Below are 19,454 nucleotides of genomic sequence, written 5' to 3'. Positions count from 1 at the left end.
ACTTCGATGGCTGTGGAATTTACGACCATGGAGATTGGGGGAGCCTACAAAGCCTAAGGGTTCGAGGAACATGGGGACATGAACCCATGCATTGGAGCTGTACCTGGGCCGGTTCTGGGCCAGTCCTGGGCCAAAGTGGCCATGGAAACCAAGGGCAAGCCTGCCACCCTCGTGGACTTTTTACCAACGACCCATTTGCCGTACCTTCTACGTGTAAATTTGGAGACAACAAAAAAACACTGCTCCAAGTATGAGGGCCAATAAAACATGTTGGCGAAGTCAAATCCAGAGCAGTGAGGGTTTGTCTAATTTAATACACAACCGTGACTGGGATACGTTGATCTGGGAAGATGACTGTTCGATAGATCAGCAGTTACTCGACCTTGGCAAAATAGCGAATCGTGTTGACCGATTCTCTGTGCGTGCAATTGCCAAGCGCCGCCAAACACTTGCGTGCGACAACGCAACGTTCGTAATTAATTCGGGGGGGGGCTTGCCTTGCGTGCCACTTTGAGTGAAAGATGTCGCCCTGGGTGTGGATGTTGTGAGAAGAGCCTGTACACACCCACCAAACACGACGATTGAGTCATTAAATAAAGACTGGCTGCTGAACTCAAGAGTGATCGGTAAACAAGGTTCAACCCGGTTCAACGTCTCCTGTCCCGGCCGTCACATATCTATCCACCGTGACCAAATTAACTGCCGATGGTGTAGCCGTCAATTTCGATACATTTTGATAAATAAGACCTTTCCACACACAGCAATGTATTCTTAATCTTCCGAAGAGCACTGGTTGGCTACGTACGGTGCGAAAGAAGTTCAATATATATACATACATACAATCCCACGTGCGTCTGCTTACTTCCAAAGTAGTGAAAGCATTTTCGCATGTTTACAGTAGTTTGCGCTTATTTTCGTCCAGTAACCTATGCAACAGTAATTTACTGTTCAAGTTCACACGTCTGACCTTTTGACACATTAGCCGTGCATATAGCTCGATCCTGACCGAGCCGGATATGCGACGATGTACCGTACCGCACAGCGGAAAATCATCAAATATCGTTTCACTTTCTGTATGGTTTATGTAACAAGCAACGCAACAAAACGCAATGGTTTTAAAGCAATTCGCTCCCAGTTACCAACGCCATTTAGATGCGAGTGCTGCAGTACTTGCATCCTCGACACATAAAGCACTTGTGTTGCGTTTTAAGATCCCCGTGACTTGTGGGTGAGAGAAAAGGGAGGCTTATTAAAACGTAGCCTTGAGTGGTCGGCAAAGTAACTCAGAAGACGAGAGAAGAACCCTGCAAAACAATACTTGTAACCGGCCAATTAAAATGACGCTATATTTCCCCCGAAGGTGTTACATTGAAATCAACCGGTTGCAAAGCATTAACGATGTACATCATTACTACTACTACTAACAGTCTTGGTTTTCAGGGCAGTAAAAAGAGTGGACGTGTGTATTTTAAGAAGACAGTGTTTAGAAGCAGTCCACCAGGACGCCTTAATTTAAGGCCAAGCAGACCTTGGGAGGCCCAGAATAAGTTCATAAAAGGCACTTGGCCACCGATTTTATCCGTGTTCAGAAATCTTATCGACGTGCATTGCATTTGTTACGTAGTCCATGTACCAGCACTCCACACCACAAAGATCCCCCATATAGTCTCGAACACTGTTGGGGCAGGCGTTATTAGTGAACTCAAAGGGGTGGTGCTGCCTTGCAACGTGCCTGACCTCAATTAAGGCTCAGTGGACCTAGGGGAGGCCCAAAACCGATTCAGATATTTGTTACCGATGTTGGCCATGAGGGCGAATCGAACTCGGGTTTCTGGGTTCGTAGCGCAGTGCGCCAACCACTACACGACCGAACCGCACACCCAAACACACACGCACAAATACACACACTCACACATACATACATACACACGGACAGCACACAAAAGGTACATTGCTTGAACGTCACACGTGCAAAACACAAGCTGACAACACGGCATTGGAATGTATCCAGTTTCCACGATGACTTAAATTTGAATACAATATTAAATGTTTTTTTTACGCAACTAGCCCCATTGAATTGCCAAGGAACGCTGTTCATAACCAATGCCGTTGAAGGTGCATAACTTTGCAGCCAACTGCATTACCGGCCCCCTGCTTTTCTAAATAAATAAATGAAGATTCCGAGAGACCCGAGCAAAAGGAACAACGGGCTCGCACCCTCAGACAGGGGATGAGTCGACCGCACGAATACGAGGCCTTCATACAGCAGTGGATTTCTAGAAAAGTGGCGGCGCGCGTGTGTGCGTACACATGCGCACGGGCCGCAGAGCACACTTTTGCTGCGCTTGACGCACGGTCGTGCTCGCACCTCGGCTCCTGCAACTTTCACGTGCTCATCGATTCACGTATATCGGGATTTCCGTGTGAGCGGCCGGCGCGGTTTGAATTATTGACGGGGATTTTGATGCCGCTTGCGAGGCAGCCCACGCTTTCGCTGGCACATGTACGGTGCAAAAAAAAAACTATTTCTTCGTATCATTATAATACATATACGCCACTTCATTGCTCTTTATTTTTGATGTACGATAAAAACAAACGTGCTCCAAGCAGCAGCGGGGACAAAAGTCAAAGTGTCCCCCCCCCCTCCCCGCACTGACCTTAAGGCTCAAACGAGCAACGGATGGTGCTCCTTTCCAACGGGGGTCACCGGTAGAAAATGCCACATTCATACGGCTGAGATATTAAGTCTGTCTTAAGGATAATCATTGGCTCATCTTCAATGAAGATGGGTTGCCGAAACAAGCAAGGAGACAATTTGACTTCATTTAACTGAGGATAGTACACGTGCACACACACGTGTACAAAGGCGAAGATGTCCCATGTGTTGGGGCCAGTGTTGTTAGGGAGTGTCTCGTAAGGCAGGCAACAGCACACCAAGCGGCGGTGTGGCCAACCCTGTGTCCTCCTCTTCCGCATTCCATTCCCACTGCTGATCTTCACACATTGTACTAAGTACTAACTTTAGACCAAGACCCTACACAAGGTTTAAACAGCAAATGTCACTTGTGTTAATGTGCACTACAGGGCCGGTGACTCAACTCTCGTAGCAAGGTTCGACTACAACGCAGTGTTTTAACCACAGGTACCTCTCAACGCTCGCACAGTATGAACACAAGATTCACGAGGCACAGAATGCAAGGTACAAGACAGGAGACACCTGCCACGATCAATACACAAAAAGTGGAAACACAAAGACACAGAGCACTGACACACGGCGCAGAATGCACAGTAGACAGGAGACACGAGACACGATCACCAGCGCCAGCGGCTGCAAGGAGGCCCCACCCATAGAGAATACAGCCCGGCGTGCACAGCGCTACCCACCCATGTGCTCCCTTGGGGTCCTGCAATGCCCCCACATCAAATGCAGCCCAGTCACAATGCGCTACGCTTTGAAGTCGTCTGCCCGGCCTGACTCCCCAGCGTCAAGAGCTGAGCCCACGGGCTGCAAGAGATGAAAGCGGAAAATATGCGTGTGTCCGCGTGTGTGCTTGCTTGTGCTCGTACGTACGTCTGTGTGTGTGTGTGCGTGCGTTGTGTGTTCTGTGGGTGCGCGCGTTATAGACTGCACCCCCCCCCACCCCTGCATCTAACCCGCTCGCAATAACCGTGCTTTGCAAAAGAATCCCATGGCGAACTGTTAATCGTGGAGGTTATGAAATTAAATAAAGAACGGCGTGCGTGCGTGCGTGCTGTTTGCATGCACACACGAGCGTGCGCAGTTGCGTGTGTGTTTGGCGTCTGTTGTAGGCGAATCCCTCTTTACATCCAGAATGACTGCAGTGTAAAACGAATGCCGAGTTGAGCATTGCATTTTGAAAAGTAAACGATATTCCCTTATTGATGCATTACTCGTGGTTTTACTTACAAATGTGAGTTAATTAGAGCTAGGGAACAAACGCACACAATCGCAGTGCACGCATTCACACACACACACAGCTGCGATAATCACTTTAACTCCCTTTAAAGTTGAACCCATGAAGAACAAAGTAAAATTTGAAATAATTTATTTTCCTTAGTATGAGTGCTTATTTTTAATTTCAAAATTGCTGTGTACACAACTCCATAAATAAAGGAAAGTGATGGGTGATAAGGAAGACAATTAGGTTGTAAATGATGGCCGCCGATGATTATTATAATGATGTCAATTACGATGATAAGAGGCCATACCAAGATAGATACTCTCACTCGTGGCCCTCACACGTTTAACGTTCGAAACTAAAATAACCGAACCGATTTGCGCTCGACAACCAGGACATGTGCCACGGCGCGTCCACCGTGGCAGAAAATCGACTTCTTAATAAACTCCCAATCTTGTATGGCCCAACCAAGCATCAGAGCTTGAATATTTAAAGAAACAATCAAACTGCCTGCTCACTCACAAATATTGAAACGGTACTCGTAATCAACAAAGGCCCTAATAAAAGCCTGTGATGAAAACGGCACGTTCCCGCGGCAGGGACCAGTCTTCCCTAAACTACAAGCAGCTTCAAGTCCACCGTGAGAGAGGACGCTGTGCCGATGCTCGACTGAACAGGGAGACACACTTTTGACGTTTTGAGCACTACGAAAGGATCAGTTCGCCAAGATTCACGAGTGGAGTAGGTGGGCTTTTTTTTCATTTTGTTTTTGCGTAATCATGCTTGCCGGCCACTTTGTTCTACGTTGCTACGGATCAATGGCCACGTGGGTGCCCACACACCTGACCACTTCATAACACAGCCGGCCGACACATCCAAAGCCAACGTGTGTCGCCATGCTCAGGTGAACACTGGACAGAGGCCATCTGTGCTGGGGGTCCCGACACCATCGACGCAAATTTCATTTTACTGACAGTACCGAGTAACGCTCTAAACATTTGTATTCACCGGCAATTCAATGAGTCCTGAGGTTAATGGTAATCATTTGATTAAAGATCGATACATTTTCCACCACGGTGATGCGTGTATTGCGAGCATGACAGTCAAAGATTAATCAACTAGCCTTTTGCCTGTCCAAGAACGGGTTCATTGCAGTAAATCTGAAACGTGCAAGCGAAAAGCAGACCCCGACGTGATATTTATTGCATCAATTCGCGTGCAATTTGTAAGGGCACGGTGACACAGACCTATTTCATTTTAAGGTTATATAATCCCTTGTTCATCATGACGTCCTTTTTACTTCAATGTCTCAACAGCGTTACGGAGATTGTGTGACGTGAGGGTTGTAAGTTGACGCCGAGGAGGGGGGGAGGAGGCGCCTTGGCCCCCCATGTGGAGTGACGTCAGCCGCAAATTCTTATTAATGGCGGGGGGGGGGGGGTCCATTTGGAGGACGTCACCTGCTCATGATTATTAATGAGGGGGAATGTTCGATGTGGAGTGACGTCACTTACGCATGATGAATTATTAGTGAGGGGGGGGGGAGTACTCCATATTGAGTGACGTCGCCCGCTCATGATTATTAATGAGGGGTGGGGGGGGTGTCCATTTGGAGGATGTCACCTGCTCATGAATATTAATGAGGGGGACTGGTCGATGTGGAGTGACGTCACGAGACATTCCTGGGTGATTATAGTCGGTATGCGCAATGAGGTTTCCTTGTGTCCAGCCACTTCTCGGCGGTAGGGATGACGATGGTACTAATCATGGACAATGATGGCAATGATGATTGACAATGAATGGGTGAGGATGACAATGATGATGGTGGTGGCAGCCATAACTATGGTGAATTTTTACTCAGAAACCCACAAACGGAAATCCTGCTGCCACACCATCTGAGCTACATCCTGCCTTAGTAATACTTTTTTTTAATAGATGGGCTGCATATGCTGGCACATATTCATGATCCTTGAAGACGAGCCAGCACAGCCCTGCCAATAAAATAATAAGGTTTTTTTCCCTCTATTCTTCAAAAAAATATATCTTATTATTATTTTGCTGCCGACAGAGACACAATAAGCCAGCGAGCGCACACTTCAATGTTTTCCAGCCACACACCACGGGCAAAGCCCCCACGTGGCTGGTGTCGCTTCAGGTGGCATTGTGGAGATGGGTCGTGATGGTGGCGGCTGAGCAGAGAAGACGCCACGATAAATAAACAAGCTGGTAGAAGAAGTCCGATTGACGGACAGAGAGGGTGTTGTTTTTCTTCACATCAAATAAAGTAGTAAAATAGAACTGCAAAAGCATGGGTGACCAGAAGCCTCGTTATATTTCGTTTTATTACCGCACTTTGTCCGCCAGGCAGCGTCACACCTCTCATTTTGACTGGCATGACCATTTTCGGTCATGGTTTTTTTGACCTAGGCCAAAGGCCATAGATTTTACATTGCTTATCCTCAGTACTATAAGGTCACCGGGTCCTTCCAGTCAACATTAACCCCGACCCGACTCTGTAAAAGTTATTGACGTTTCCTCATGCGTCATCTTTATTATCGGCCATGACAACTCCACTGCTGAATGGAGACCTCCCCCCAAACATCTCTCACGGTCTTTCAGTGCAAACGATCCATCTTGGACCTGCACACGAACTGATTTCATCACTCCATCTCCGCGGAGAAAATTCCCTCCGTTGGTTGCCACCAAGTCAATGGTCTCGAACACAGCCAATCGTCCTTTCCAGGGACGTGCCCTGCCCCGACTTATTTTTCTTAACAGTCAATAGAATGCCTCGAGCTCGCGTGTCCCTCTTCCCGTCTCTCGGTGCAATTCCACGCATGCCCGTGCCTCTCCGGCTAATTCACGCGCCGTTCAGCTTCATGCCCAATTCCTTTGCCCACATCGATGTTTTTGATATACGTCACAGCGGGTTATGTGCACCGATTAAAGCCAGCCACGGTATACGACTTGAAAATAAGATATTCTTTCACGATTCAATGCACGAAAATCGATTCCAATCAATTGATCAATGTGTCAACATGTCCCTTTGTTCTCTGGCCATACTAATCATCCGCACTTGATACCTATAAGCATGTGAATTAACTGCTATAGTGCGGTTGTGTTCTTGCAATATTATCCATGTAAAAATAAATGAAACGTATAAACACGTGTGACCGCAAAATTGGACGATGAAAAACATTACAGCGGGATGCTCTCTTTGCAATATGTAAACACTTTCTTTCAAAGACTTTCCAAAATGCTATGCCACACGACACCAGGCACTGGCATGGACAACACGTGCACACCCCATGCCCACCAATGCACATGAAGACAAAGACCCCACACGTGTAGCCCTAACAAACTTTTGGGGTAAGTGCCGTTGGGCGAGCTCGTGGCGAACAAACGCACGGAGACCGACTACCACAAGACGAAGCCACATAACCAAAGACAAGAGGACGAATTCCCAGAGACACATAAGCGGACTTACTCCAATGCTCATGCTCACAAAGACCAATACACAAAAAAATACGTACACACACACACACAAATCCAAGAAGCACTCACAAGGTCAGACACAGACAGAAAGGCAGACAAACTCACAAGGGCACACAGCTACTCGCATAACTCACGACACACATACACGCGTACTCGCTCTCTCTCAAAAAGACAAACACATGCACACACAAGCCAAGGGACCCACACGCACCGGCGGCGCTGTCCCACGCATACACGCACACATTGGCGAGCCCTTAAAATGCAGCCAATGTTTGCCAAGCCGTATAAGGGGCAACCACGCGGTACATCTGCTCAAACAGGAAATGGGGGAAGGCAACATCAAAGAGGCAAATCCAGGAAGCGTTCAGACTTCTGTAGCTACCTCTGTTTGTGAGCCAAGCAGTTTCCCCCCCCCCACCACCACCACCAATGTCTCTCTCTCTCGCCCCTCTCGGTCTCTTTAACGTTTTTTTCTCGCTCTCTTTTTAAACCGAGAGACATCCCACTCACACACCGTGAACGCGCATGCATTCGCGCTCACATGGTGTAACCTTAGTGCTGTTTTTTTTTATTCCCAAAGGGGGGCGGCCGTGGGGGTGGGGGGGATGGCTAGGGGGCTGCAAGGAGCCAGAAAGGGGGTACTTTGCTTTGCTCAAGTATTTTTTTTTGTCACATGGCGCACGCGGGGGGGGGGGGGTGGCTGTATTTTAACAGAGGCCAAAAAAAATCGTCGCAAGTTGGCGCGTTTTAAAGAGGGCTGGCGGCCGGCAGCGATCTATGTCAGTACAAAACAGCCGCTCAGCTTGGCTTGGGGCAACCGGAAAAAAAAGAGAAATCTACGGGGGGGGGGCTACCGCTTGTGACTTTTGGTGGTCCGAAATAATGGACCACTTTGAAGCGTCGTCTATGACAACGTGAGGGTCTATTGCGACGTTATTGCTCAAAGGGATGAGTGGACTCGACGCACGGTCTGGCTGCGAGCCGACACAAAAAGGGGCAAATGTGAGGCGATCCCACACACTGCATCACAGCACCTCCGATGAGCATGGTTGGCTACGTACGGTGCGAAAGAAGTTCAACGTACATACGGTCCAATGGCAGACCAGTTGACGGGAGATGCACAAGCACGTGTCTGTCCATAGACACACACCAAGGTGTACGCATTTCAAGGGGACAAATCAGTGGGAAGGAAATTCCACATTCATATGACTGGATTCAAATCTCCATAGTGGGCAATGACTGGTCTCATCACAGTGCAGGCTCACCCAGTGGTACACATTGCATCGTGTACCACTGGGTGAGGATCTACATCCATGCATGAACATGAATGAAATTAATCTCCGAGATGCAGAGTACGGATTCACGTTCATTAATTTTGATTATTCTAACACTAAAAGGCACAGGGACTCAAAAAGTAAACAATGCACGACTCTTGCCAATTTTTCAACAGTGTCTCCCAGTCTGAAAACAGGCTTCTGACTAGGCCCCTAATACTGGTAGGAGCCTCCTGGTTACACCAGCTCACAGGGGATTATTGTGTCCGTCGTGCAGGGAGGGGCTGGGTGGGGAGGGAGGGGCTAGGTGGGGAGGGGAGGGGAGGGGCTGGGTGGGGAGGGTTGGGCTGGGTGGGGAGGGTGGGGAGGGGCTGGTCACCCCGTGGTGCCCTTATAAAACTCAACGTTTAACCTACTCACGCCGGCTTGTGCCCGCCCTCACAGTCGGGCATATTTGCGGAATACACCACGCCGCCGTTGACCCTGGCCATTGACCGAACAACCCAACGTTCCTACCAGCTCCCTCTGCAGGAATGTGTTCCCAAAGATACTACTTTCGCTACAACTCTGTAAAGAAACAAAAAAGTCAAGAGCGATGGCAATCTGCCACAACGCACCGCTATTGCGGCAATTACCGCGCACTGGGCATAATGCGGTAACGTACCGGCACTGCATTGGAATTTGAACTCCGTGTCCTTTTAAAAAACAATCGGCAAGTTTGGGCTCGCTACCGTGCCCTTTCCCTGCCTTTTGCATTGCACACCAGCGCAAATCCAATTCACCGCGGCTGTAAAAATCGCGCTGATCCACCCTCTTCCCTATGCGTTCAAAACAATATCTTCTTCAATCGACAGAAAGGCCCGGTTGCGTAAAAGAAAAAAATACCAACAGATGCTATTCGCTGCCGAAACTAATTTCAAGTACGTAACAACATCAAAGGCTCTCTTTTTACGACAAACATTACACAACCAAACGAAATTAGAAAAAATCAGCACTATAAGAAAGAGAACACGATAACCGATACAAATTATTCAACATGTGAAACAAGAGGCTCCCTCTATTTTGTTTTTGCAGCCGCGGCGCACACAAATCACGATTTTGCCAATTTGCGAGGACAAGATAAAATCTGACAAACATTTCCTGAAAAAAAAACAAAGCGACTGGGTGGTCTGGTGGTGTGGGATGCTGCCTGATAAGAAGGAAACCTTCTCTCCGCCTCCTTCGGGAACTACAATCGAGAAGTGGCGTTCACTTTTGACGACACGCAAAGCACGCACACGACCGTGACCACATTGACTGGACATCATCCACAGCTGTTCAACGTCGTTAAATCGGTGTCACCTCCTCTCGTAAGCCACCTTCTGAACATATGCGGTGTCTGTTTTGCCACGACCACCACAAAGAAATCTGGGTTTCTTTTACTTAAGAAATCTGTTCAGCGGTAGCAAATTCCAACACCGCAACCTACCGGTAACTCCTCGCACCTCCGATTAGCACGGTTGGCTACGTATGGTGCGAGAGAAGTTCAACATAATACAGACGTACACCTCCAGAATGATGTATCCAAACCAACACTAACATGTCTTGATATAATGCAATAAGAAGCGAATTGATGCTCCAGTCCCAACTTGCAATACAAATGTGCTTTCTTCATGTGCCGCCTCTGTTGTCGCGATATCTCACCATCGCTGTTTCCTGATCGGTCTATGGTCAGTGCACTTGTGTAGACTATCATTCCTGCCATCTGTAGACCTACCTACCCCTTCTCCATATCGCACTGCGAATTGTTTCCTTGTCAACCTCACTGCACAAAAAACTTAGCCTCATCCTTCAATGCACGAGCTGCTGAACTCTGGAACTCATCACCTCTCCCTCCTGTCTTTTCACCTGTTCGCAACTTGCAGTCTTTTTCAACTCTCCAAACAAACCAAATCATACTTAACCATCTGTGGGATCTGTGCTTCTGACGATGGCCGAGTTCACAATAGGTCAACTTTCAGCTTTGAAAAGGTCGCACTAAAGTTAAGCGTCCCGAGAGCACCGAACGTTATGAAAGCAAAATGGACGCGCTCTTGCGCCGCACAACAAAATCTTTACAACAAAGCAAACCCGAGGCTGGCGACTAAACACGAACCCCCTGGCGAAAACAACGCGAGCCGCAACTTTGGCCGATTTTACACTTTTCACGCACATTTTACCACTCAAAAGCTATCGCCGCTGCCCAAAGCACCACATTTACTTTGGGCCGCTGTGTGCGACGTTCCATCGTGGCATCATGCACACACGAGCGCGGGGCCCCTTTGGCCACAATGGTTGGCGCTACAAGGCTGCTGCTGCCGCTGCCGCTGTTTACATTCTTCTCTCGGCGAGGAGAGGCCCTCTGTGTATAGCGGCCCTTCACCCAGCTGCCTGTGACCTCTGGCTGTCGTTCTCCCCGCCCGCAACCCTTCACAACAAAGCCCGCTACGTCCAAACTTTTACCACCTTAATAGTTGTGCTCACCGACTTCACTTGCGCCACTTTGGAGTTTGATTTTTCGTTATTAAGGAGCCCCATATGTGACGTACATCTCGTTCTCTCCTTCGCCAAGGCGTTTATTCTGGATTTTTTTGCCGGTTGCTCTGCGGGTCTCTCATCCCTCGTGTGTTTTTTTTTTACTGGTGACAGTGCAATGGGGCCACAGCAGCAGGAAAGCTAAACAAATGGGGAGTCAAACAAAAGTATGACGACTTTAGCAGCTATTTTGTAAGTTACATGGCTTGGTGAGCTTCTAGTTTTGGATGAAACCTCGACTAAAATGCTTTAAGGAGAGAGAAAAAAATCAAATTTACAACGTAGCTCCCACTACAAAATCAGCCAAGTTAAAAAGTTTTTTTATAGATCCTCAGGCCAAAACAACTGGCTTTACATCAAAGTATTGGCCACAACTTCAAATTTTCTTTTTTGAACGCAAGCAAAAGTTTATTTTTTTCCCTCAACACCATGTGAATTCTCATCAACTTGGGCCAACTAAAACAAATAAATAAATATGTGCTTAGACAGTGGGAGGGAGTGGGGGGGGTCAAAATAAACAGTTCATATTTTAACTGGGCAATGGCCTCCAATGCTCTGCACCGGCACGGCTTAACATTAGGCCGTGCCCTTTGAGTCAAAGAAAATAAAAAGGCTCTGCCGAGCACTTATTATTTCTTTCGCATTTTAAGTAAGAGAACCTGGCAGCATTCAACGTGTTTTCTACCCCAGCTCCGTCACAGTTACCAGCGCAACACGTCTGCCTGAGATCAAATGGGCCCCAACGGCAGCCTCCAAAACCTCAAAAGCGAGTCGATTTTGAGGTTTTGAAGGCGGCGGAAGTGCCGTTTGCGCCCCTTCTGAGCGGCGAGTGAAAGCGGACCGGTTTGAAGACAGCGGGCCCCCGGGTTTTACAGATCAGTGTGCCACCTAACGTCACCCATGAACCCCCACACACTCTCATCCAAATCCCACGCGCTTACAGCTCCGGAAAGAGCATCCAGCAGTCGGCTGGATCACAGAAAACAGAAGATGAGACTGCACAAAACACTCTGAAGGCACGGGGAACACGCATCGCAAAATGCCGGGACCAAAAAAAAAAAGACTCGTCGCCTTATTTCGAAAGCCAAATTGGGTACAGTCTGTTTCCCACCTTCGCGTGTGACCACTGAACCGGGAGGGGGGGGGGGCGGTAAATATAAAAGTGCGATGTTTGCACCCCCCACCCCTCCCCCCGAGAACCACTTCTCCCTCAACACCACAGCTAGGCTAACTTCAGAGATCCGCAAGGGGCGATGTCTTTCAGTGGCGTCTGGATGGGTGGCTTCGGGAAGCCGAGAGGTTAGCGTCGCTGGCCCCAAAGACAGTTTCCTTCGCAGCCAAAGATTTGATACCTGTGCGCGTCTGGCAAAAATTGTATTTAGGGAATCCACAAAGTGCTTGTTGCCTGCCGTGGTGGAAATTGTTTTTATTTTGAAGAACGCGAGACATCGCTCACAAGGGCGAGGGCGATGCCCGCGTGGCACCATGGTCAAAACCGCGGCGCTCAAAACGACCGGGAAAGCGAGTGCCGAAAACACAGGCCGTCTGCACATGTATCATCCATGATGAAATAATTTGAAGCTAATTAGAGAGTGGGTTCAAATATGTTGGCAAAGTATTCAATATATAATCTTCAAAAGGACGTAACTCATGCACTGAGGGAGGCGGGAGCCAAGTGCCAATAAGCGTGCGTGCAATGTACACGCACACGCAACAGGGTTGCCCATATCAAAGGTTTCAACTTTAGACCCCACGAGTTTGACTCGAGCAAACTTTACCATTAAGACATTAAGCGACACATTTCCACCGTGCAATGCAAACGGCGCGTGGCATTTACGGTCGACACAACCGCTGCGTCGTTGACTCGGGCGGCTGCTAGTGGGTTCGAAGCGTGAACCTCTGCAACGAGTGGCCAACGCACCACCACTCGGCCATGTCACCATCCCAAGCTGGACACAAGCTACCACGTAAACCACGTCAGGGCTCTCTCCCTGTTGGTGTGCTCGGCGATGCTGGTGGCGCGGACGCGCGACAGGTGTCCCGTGCATTCACTTACACGCTGCTGTCGGTCATGGACATGCTGTCGTCCGTCATGGCGTCGCTCGATATGCTCTGCTCGCTGTCGTTGGCGCTCGTGGCCGGCGCGCAGGTGTGGCCGGCGTTCACGTGGTACGGCGGCACGGGCTTGGACTGCAAGGTCGGGCTGGGAAAGGACGAGGGGCGGGAGTACAGGAAGCACGCAGAGACACGCACGAACAGGCACACAAACAAACATTTTAAGCAACAGTGACCACTTTGTTGCGTGAAAAGTTGAGGTTAATGCATGTCAGTGAGCACCTATTAAAGCCGGAAAGGTATAATATATGGTGGGTGTGACATGACCAGCACTATTTACATGCTCAGCCAACTTTGTTTTTCCAATGTTGATAAGAGAGCACAAGACGACAGACGGGATAATTATTTCTGGCCCAGTCAACTTAGGAGAAGCACGAGCTAGATTTCTGCACCATTTTCCACTTGTAATACGTGTGGTCAGGCAGTCAACATGTACTCTTCAGAAAAGCACTGTGCATTAGTTTTAACCAATACCAATACCCGCCATTCACCACTAAGTGACGGTTACATCACCACGGTGCTTGTGGCAGGCCAGGTGCACTTGCTTTAACACACATACAAAATGCACACATTAAGACAGGTTTATGGAAGAAAAACATAGTAACGGATTGAGAAAACATTCGTATTCTTTGGGTCTTTCGGTAAAGCCACGTAGATACAACAAATAAATAAAAATATCACGACGTTTCGATCGCAACACAAGCAATCGTCATCAGGTGAAACATTTAGCGGGAGAGCTGCTGATTAGGAAAAGTCTACGAAACAAAATTCTCCCCATAATGTTTTCTCTTCCAATACAATACACTTATAAATTCAACCAAAGCTTGTGAATATGATGTGTTTTAATTAGGGGGTGAAACGATGCTTCGATGAAGATTGATTATTACGCTCACGATGCCTGAAATTGCATTTGTGAGAATCAATGTATTATTATCCAAAAATACACACACAGTATAACCTATATTTAAAGCTTTCGTGACTGCAGGGATTCATCTTCTTGGTTCTTTCGGTAAAGTCACGTAAGAAGGGAAGTAATAAAATAATAAAAATAAAACATAATAAAATAATTCTCACGACGTTTCAGCCACAACGCAAGCAGCCGTCCTCAGGTGAAGACCAGGTCTGTCGGGGAGACAGCGTCTGTGGCCGAAACGTCGTGAGAATTATTTGATTATGTTTTCTTTTTATTATTTTATTACTTCCCTTCTACGTGACTTTACCGAAAGAACCAAGAAGACAGTATAACCTGTCCCAAGTATTAAAGGTTACTATAATGGTCACTACACATTGCCAGAATGTTAAAAAGAAAAAAAAAACATTTGGAATCACACTGGCAACCTGAATCATGACAATTCGTTGAATTTGCGAGGGGGAGCGGGAGGAACTTTAACAACCCCGAGTTTTCATGGAGATATTTACACACAACACTTGTTCTCTTCGCGTAATTTCCATTGAGTTATGTTGAACAAATGACGACATGAGGCACGGGGCAGGGACAATTCTCACAGGAAATTCACTAATTGGAAGCATCGGCAAATGAGCAACAGCGAGGCTGTGAACGCTTCAACGGAAAATGCGCTCTGTCCCTAAAAGGTGCAAATTACTAATCCTAAGGTGCAAATTTGGATGTAAAAATGAACACATCTTCTTTCACACGTTTCAAAACAGAAATATACTGCGATGAGACAAGCCAATAGACATCGCAAACACACTTACAAATCTGCGCACACACACACACACAAAACCTACACGCTCTTTAATTTCCATGGGGTTATTGCAACTGTCTTTGTGTTAATCTTTTATTTAAAAATCGAAATCTTCATCAAACAAAATAACCCTCCCCTCTTTTATTGACGGCAAGGCCAAAGAGGTTGTACTTTTGAAACCTGATCGTGTGTGCTGTGTTGTCAAAAGGCAGTCTTCTCTCTCGCCCTCCGCACCACCCCCCCTTCCCCCTCTGCAGCTCTCTCCATGGCTACTTAAAAGCCTCCCACCCCTTTTAAGACCGGAGCTGGATTTGGGGGGAGCTGGATTTGGGGCTGTCCACGCCGCTCGCGCACGGGACGTGAGCCCACATGTGCCACAGCGCGCGCGCCGGGGGCAGACCAGCCTTCCGCACTTGCCATCTGGGGCCCTTTGTAGTGTCGGCCCTCTCTACGCTTGATGTGCGCAATAAATTAGAACCAACCGTTTTTGGCACGGGGGGGGGGGGCACGGGTGAAGGGGGCTAAAGGAGGGCTCCCTGCTGTTTGCAAAGTCAATTTGTAACCACATTACGGGATTGGAAGGTGAGGGAGTGGTGGGGGGTGATGGGAGGGAATATATATTTAAATATAAAAGGGGGGAGGGTGGAAACAGTAAGGTATTTGAAGACATGGCAATTAACTAAAACGGTGCCCTCTTAAAAGTCATAAACCGCACTAAGCTTGGGAGAGAGTCCGCAGGGCTTTGATCAGTTTTTTTAAGGCCAGCAATCAGCTTACGCTGTAACTTTTAGCGGAGTGGGGATGAGAGCAGCCACTGCCATAAATCTGATGGTTATCAGTCGACTTGCAGGCCAGGTTTGTGCGGGCACACAACAAAGGCCCTTTTTGTTTTGCCTTGCTCTGCGGTGTTCCTTTAGGATCGTCACGTACAAAGTCTGCCATGCACCACCACGTGTAAGTTTTCTCCAAAGATTTACATTGTGCTTCGGCGGAACTGACTGCGCTATCTTGGCACGCATCTCTCCAAAACAACATTTTACCAGCGTCAATAGAAAATATCATTTACTGCTCAAATCATCAGCCCCCTTGGAAGACGTTTTTTTTTGCATCTTCACTGTGGTACATTTCCACGGCACATGATGAAATCGTTGTGTATAGTTTAGAATAGAAATAAAAATGTGTTTTTCATTTTGGCCAAGCCTCCCGTTTTTTTTGTTTAAATAAACAGTTTCCCTTTGAAGTCATTGAGAAAACCCGGACCCTATTGTAAACAATGCAGTCCAGATGTAAGATACAGGCATAAATGGGCAGAGCCACACAAACAGATCTCAGTATCAGTAATAGATGAACATTTTACTTATTTTAAATCAAAAGGTCAAATACATTTTTCAAAGCCAAAATGTCCCAACTGTTGATTTACCACCAAATGGTGCGGTCTTGTGAGGTGGTATTGATTTTACAAACCCACAAAAGGGTTGATGATGGTACTAATTAAAACCCCGTCTCAATGTTTTATCAATAATATCCCACACAATGTTTAAAATCAAGATTAATTACTGGTCTCCTTCACTGCCCCGACGACTGGTACAAAGCCTGCATTCTCAAGCGCCGGCTGTGTGGCACATGCAATATTTATCTTTAACGGCGTTACATCACTTTCTTTCTTATGGACTTATAAATAAATAAATGGACGATCTTGCAAAGAGATAAAAGGCTTGGAGTCTGCAGGACATTCTATTTTACAAATACAATCCCAAAATGTAAATGCGAGCAAACAGAGACTCTACTGGAGTTAATTGGATTTAAAATAAAAGCATCTCGCAGGTGCCTTACATCTGCACATCTCTCTGCCTCTCACCCCGCTCCTCATCCAACTCTGCACACCTTAGCATTGACTAGCACCATCAAGCGAGAATGGTCTCTCCCCGTTCCCTTTTTTCAATTGTCAGCCACCCTACGCCAGGACAAGTCGTGTTCGGGCCCTTCTGCCTACGTGCGGAGCCAAAGATCAATGCGGTTACCTCCTCCCCATGAAACAATTAAAAGAAGAGAAGGGAGGGAACGGGAAAAAAATAGGAAGAAAAAAAACACACAGCACCACGAGTTCAGAGTGACCGGCACACATACACGAAAAACAAATTTCTAGTTTGATCATTGTTGATTTTTTGTTATGCTTGATCCAGCAGCAGCAGCAGCATCTGCAGGCAAAGCTGCTGTGGCCCCACATTGAGAGGCAGAGGCATTGTTGTTGTGGTTTTTTTTTTCCCGGAAAGCCCATCTACAAAGGGGACCCCCCCCCTCCTAGCCTGAGCGAACGTCGCTGAGAAGGACCCACCTTGCCGCGGCAGTGTCACTTTTATTGGTTTTCATGTCGTGATGGCATTTCTGCTCCTTTTGCACGCTCCTCTCCCTCCCTACTGGCTCAAGGGCGCCTCCCCCCCTCCCTTCTGCCCACATCCCAGGGCCACGTTATGGCCTTTGGTTTGGCCCTCTCAGCTCAGCTGCCCACTTTCCGTAACAGCCACTCATCAAGAGTCACAGAAAGAAAAAGGTGAACCGTGGACAGCATTATCGTGGAGAGCTCCTGCAAGCCAGCGCTTTGGCGGCAGAATTGACGGATCATGCAGAGATGGCGTGCTGCGAAACTGCGAAGCGGCGGCTTGGATTTGGCATTAGAGCAAATGAGTTTTTGACATTTCTACATGGACATTTGAGTGTTATCACCTCATATACACATGTTTTCTCTGGTTGCTCTGCTTTTATCCCATAGGCTACACTAAAAAACGCTCTGAAAGGAATTGGGTCAAACATCCCAATGCAAGACTCCCGAGGACAAAAAAGGGTCTCAAGACTCAAGCGAGGCTCCCTGGGTTAAAGGCTATCGCCATGATTACTTTCAAAAGGTAGTCACGCCTGAATCTTGCATGAGGTAGTGATTTGCCAACCTCCTTCGACTCCCCCAACTCTCGACGCCGATTTATACGACGGCCGCCACCCCACACCCCAAGGACCCTGAACCTCACCAGAAAAAAAAAGTGACCGCATGGTTGCGTGCTTTTTATCCTTTTAGTTTTGTTTACCGCCTTTCATTGCGCAGCCAGCCCACAGCAGCCGCAGTGAATGCAAAGCAACACAACCCGAGCGTGGTAAAAGCAGGGCTTTAAAAATTAATTACTCTCGCATTCCCTTTCACGAGAGCCATGCTGGTAGACTAGAATATTCACAAAATTAAAGGCACCATCCTAAATCAAAAACAGACGGGGGGGGGTGGGGGGGGGAAGGCTTGCTGCCAGAAAAGATAAGAGTGATAAGATGACATCTCTGCATGTCAGGGGCTGCCATGCTGCTTTGGGATGCTCTGTGGATGCACGGAGTTTAAGAACACCAAGGCACACACCCGTTTTGAGGCTTCAGGGACAAAAACGCGCCCTTGAGGGTTGGCAAATTCAATTCCCTTACGAGAAACAGATGTAGCGCTAAAATTTGTACGGTATTAGTTAAGAGGCGAGCATTTCCATTGCGTCATAGCAAAGTTCTCCAGATCCTAATCAAAAACAAAAAAATTACTCTAGCGCCGCTATTATGGCCAGCGGACCGTGATGATATTTGGACCCCCCTATAATATAAAGCACGAGATTTTAATCTCACATCTGAAAACTGCTGCAGAGCTGTGCACTGCCACATATCACATTCTACTTTTTTCACTTTTGAAAAAGGAAAATTAACTCCAGGAGCCCCCGCTGTTTTAACGTCTCCAAATTCCAGGTTGAAAGGAGCGTAATTCAAGAATACAACGTTGGAACTTAAAAAGGAGCTATTTTTATGCCACTACACTTCCCTAACCTCGGTCTCAAACTCCCCCCTGGCTTTCCTGGTTCACACTGCTCCAACAAAGTATGGTGCAGCATCAACCAGCAGCGAGTTACAGCGCTCGCAGAATTACAGGCTCCCACGTGGGGACGAAAGCTGATATTCCCCAAAAGGCAGCCATAAACAAGCAATAAGTGCTACTCTCAAATGGTGCTGGCCTGTTGCAAACAATCTCGGGGAGCGTAGGAGAACTATGCAGACTGAAACATTTCTCTCTTGGCTCTCTTTATATTCTGGTTTTGTGGGAATCTTTGTTCAACAGCCAAGTTGGGCACTATCCTTGAGCGCTTTTTTGCGAGGCAGGAAAACCGTGGGGGTTTTTTTTTACACTTTGGAATACGTTCCCGCATCGCAATGCTTGCGCTGAAGCCGAGGGAGCTCTGCTACTGCGGCATGTTAGTGCAAGTTTTAGGCACGCTTAGAGGAGAAAGGTTGAGAGGGGTGGGGGGTAAAGAGAGACAAAAACTTGGCTGGCACTACCTGGCGATTACTGGAAAAAATGTTAATACTATAATGAAAGT

At 47.6% G+C, this 19,454-nt stretch overlaps 1 protein-coding gene across 3 annotated transcripts in view; it reads right to left on the bottom strand.

Annotated features, from left to right (window-relative positions):
• LOC144944585 (axin-1-like) overlaps positions 1-19,454 on the bottom strand; it is a 61,990-nt gene that overhangs the window by 35,119 nt on the left and 7,417 nt on the right. For all 3 annotated transcript variants that reach the window (XM_078872865.1, XM_078872867.1, XM_078872866.1), the window contains exon 3: positions 13,299-13,445. In XM_078872865.1, the coding sequence (XP_078728991.1) occupies positions 13,299-13,445 (147 nt within the window). The remainder of the gene's footprint in view (positions 1-13,298; positions 13,446-19,454) is intronic.

The sequence above is a fragment of the Lampetra fluviatilis genome, chromosome 35 (genome assembly GCF_964198595.1).
Source record: "Lampetra fluviatilis chromosome 35, kcLamFluv1.1, whole genome shotgun sequence".
Lineage (NCBI taxonomy): Eukaryota > Metazoa > Chordata > Hyperoartia > Petromyzontiformes > Petromyzontidae > Lampetra > Lampetra fluviatilis.
Note: the sequence above shows the minus strand (reverse complement) of the source record. Positions and strands in the feature narration are given on the sequence as shown.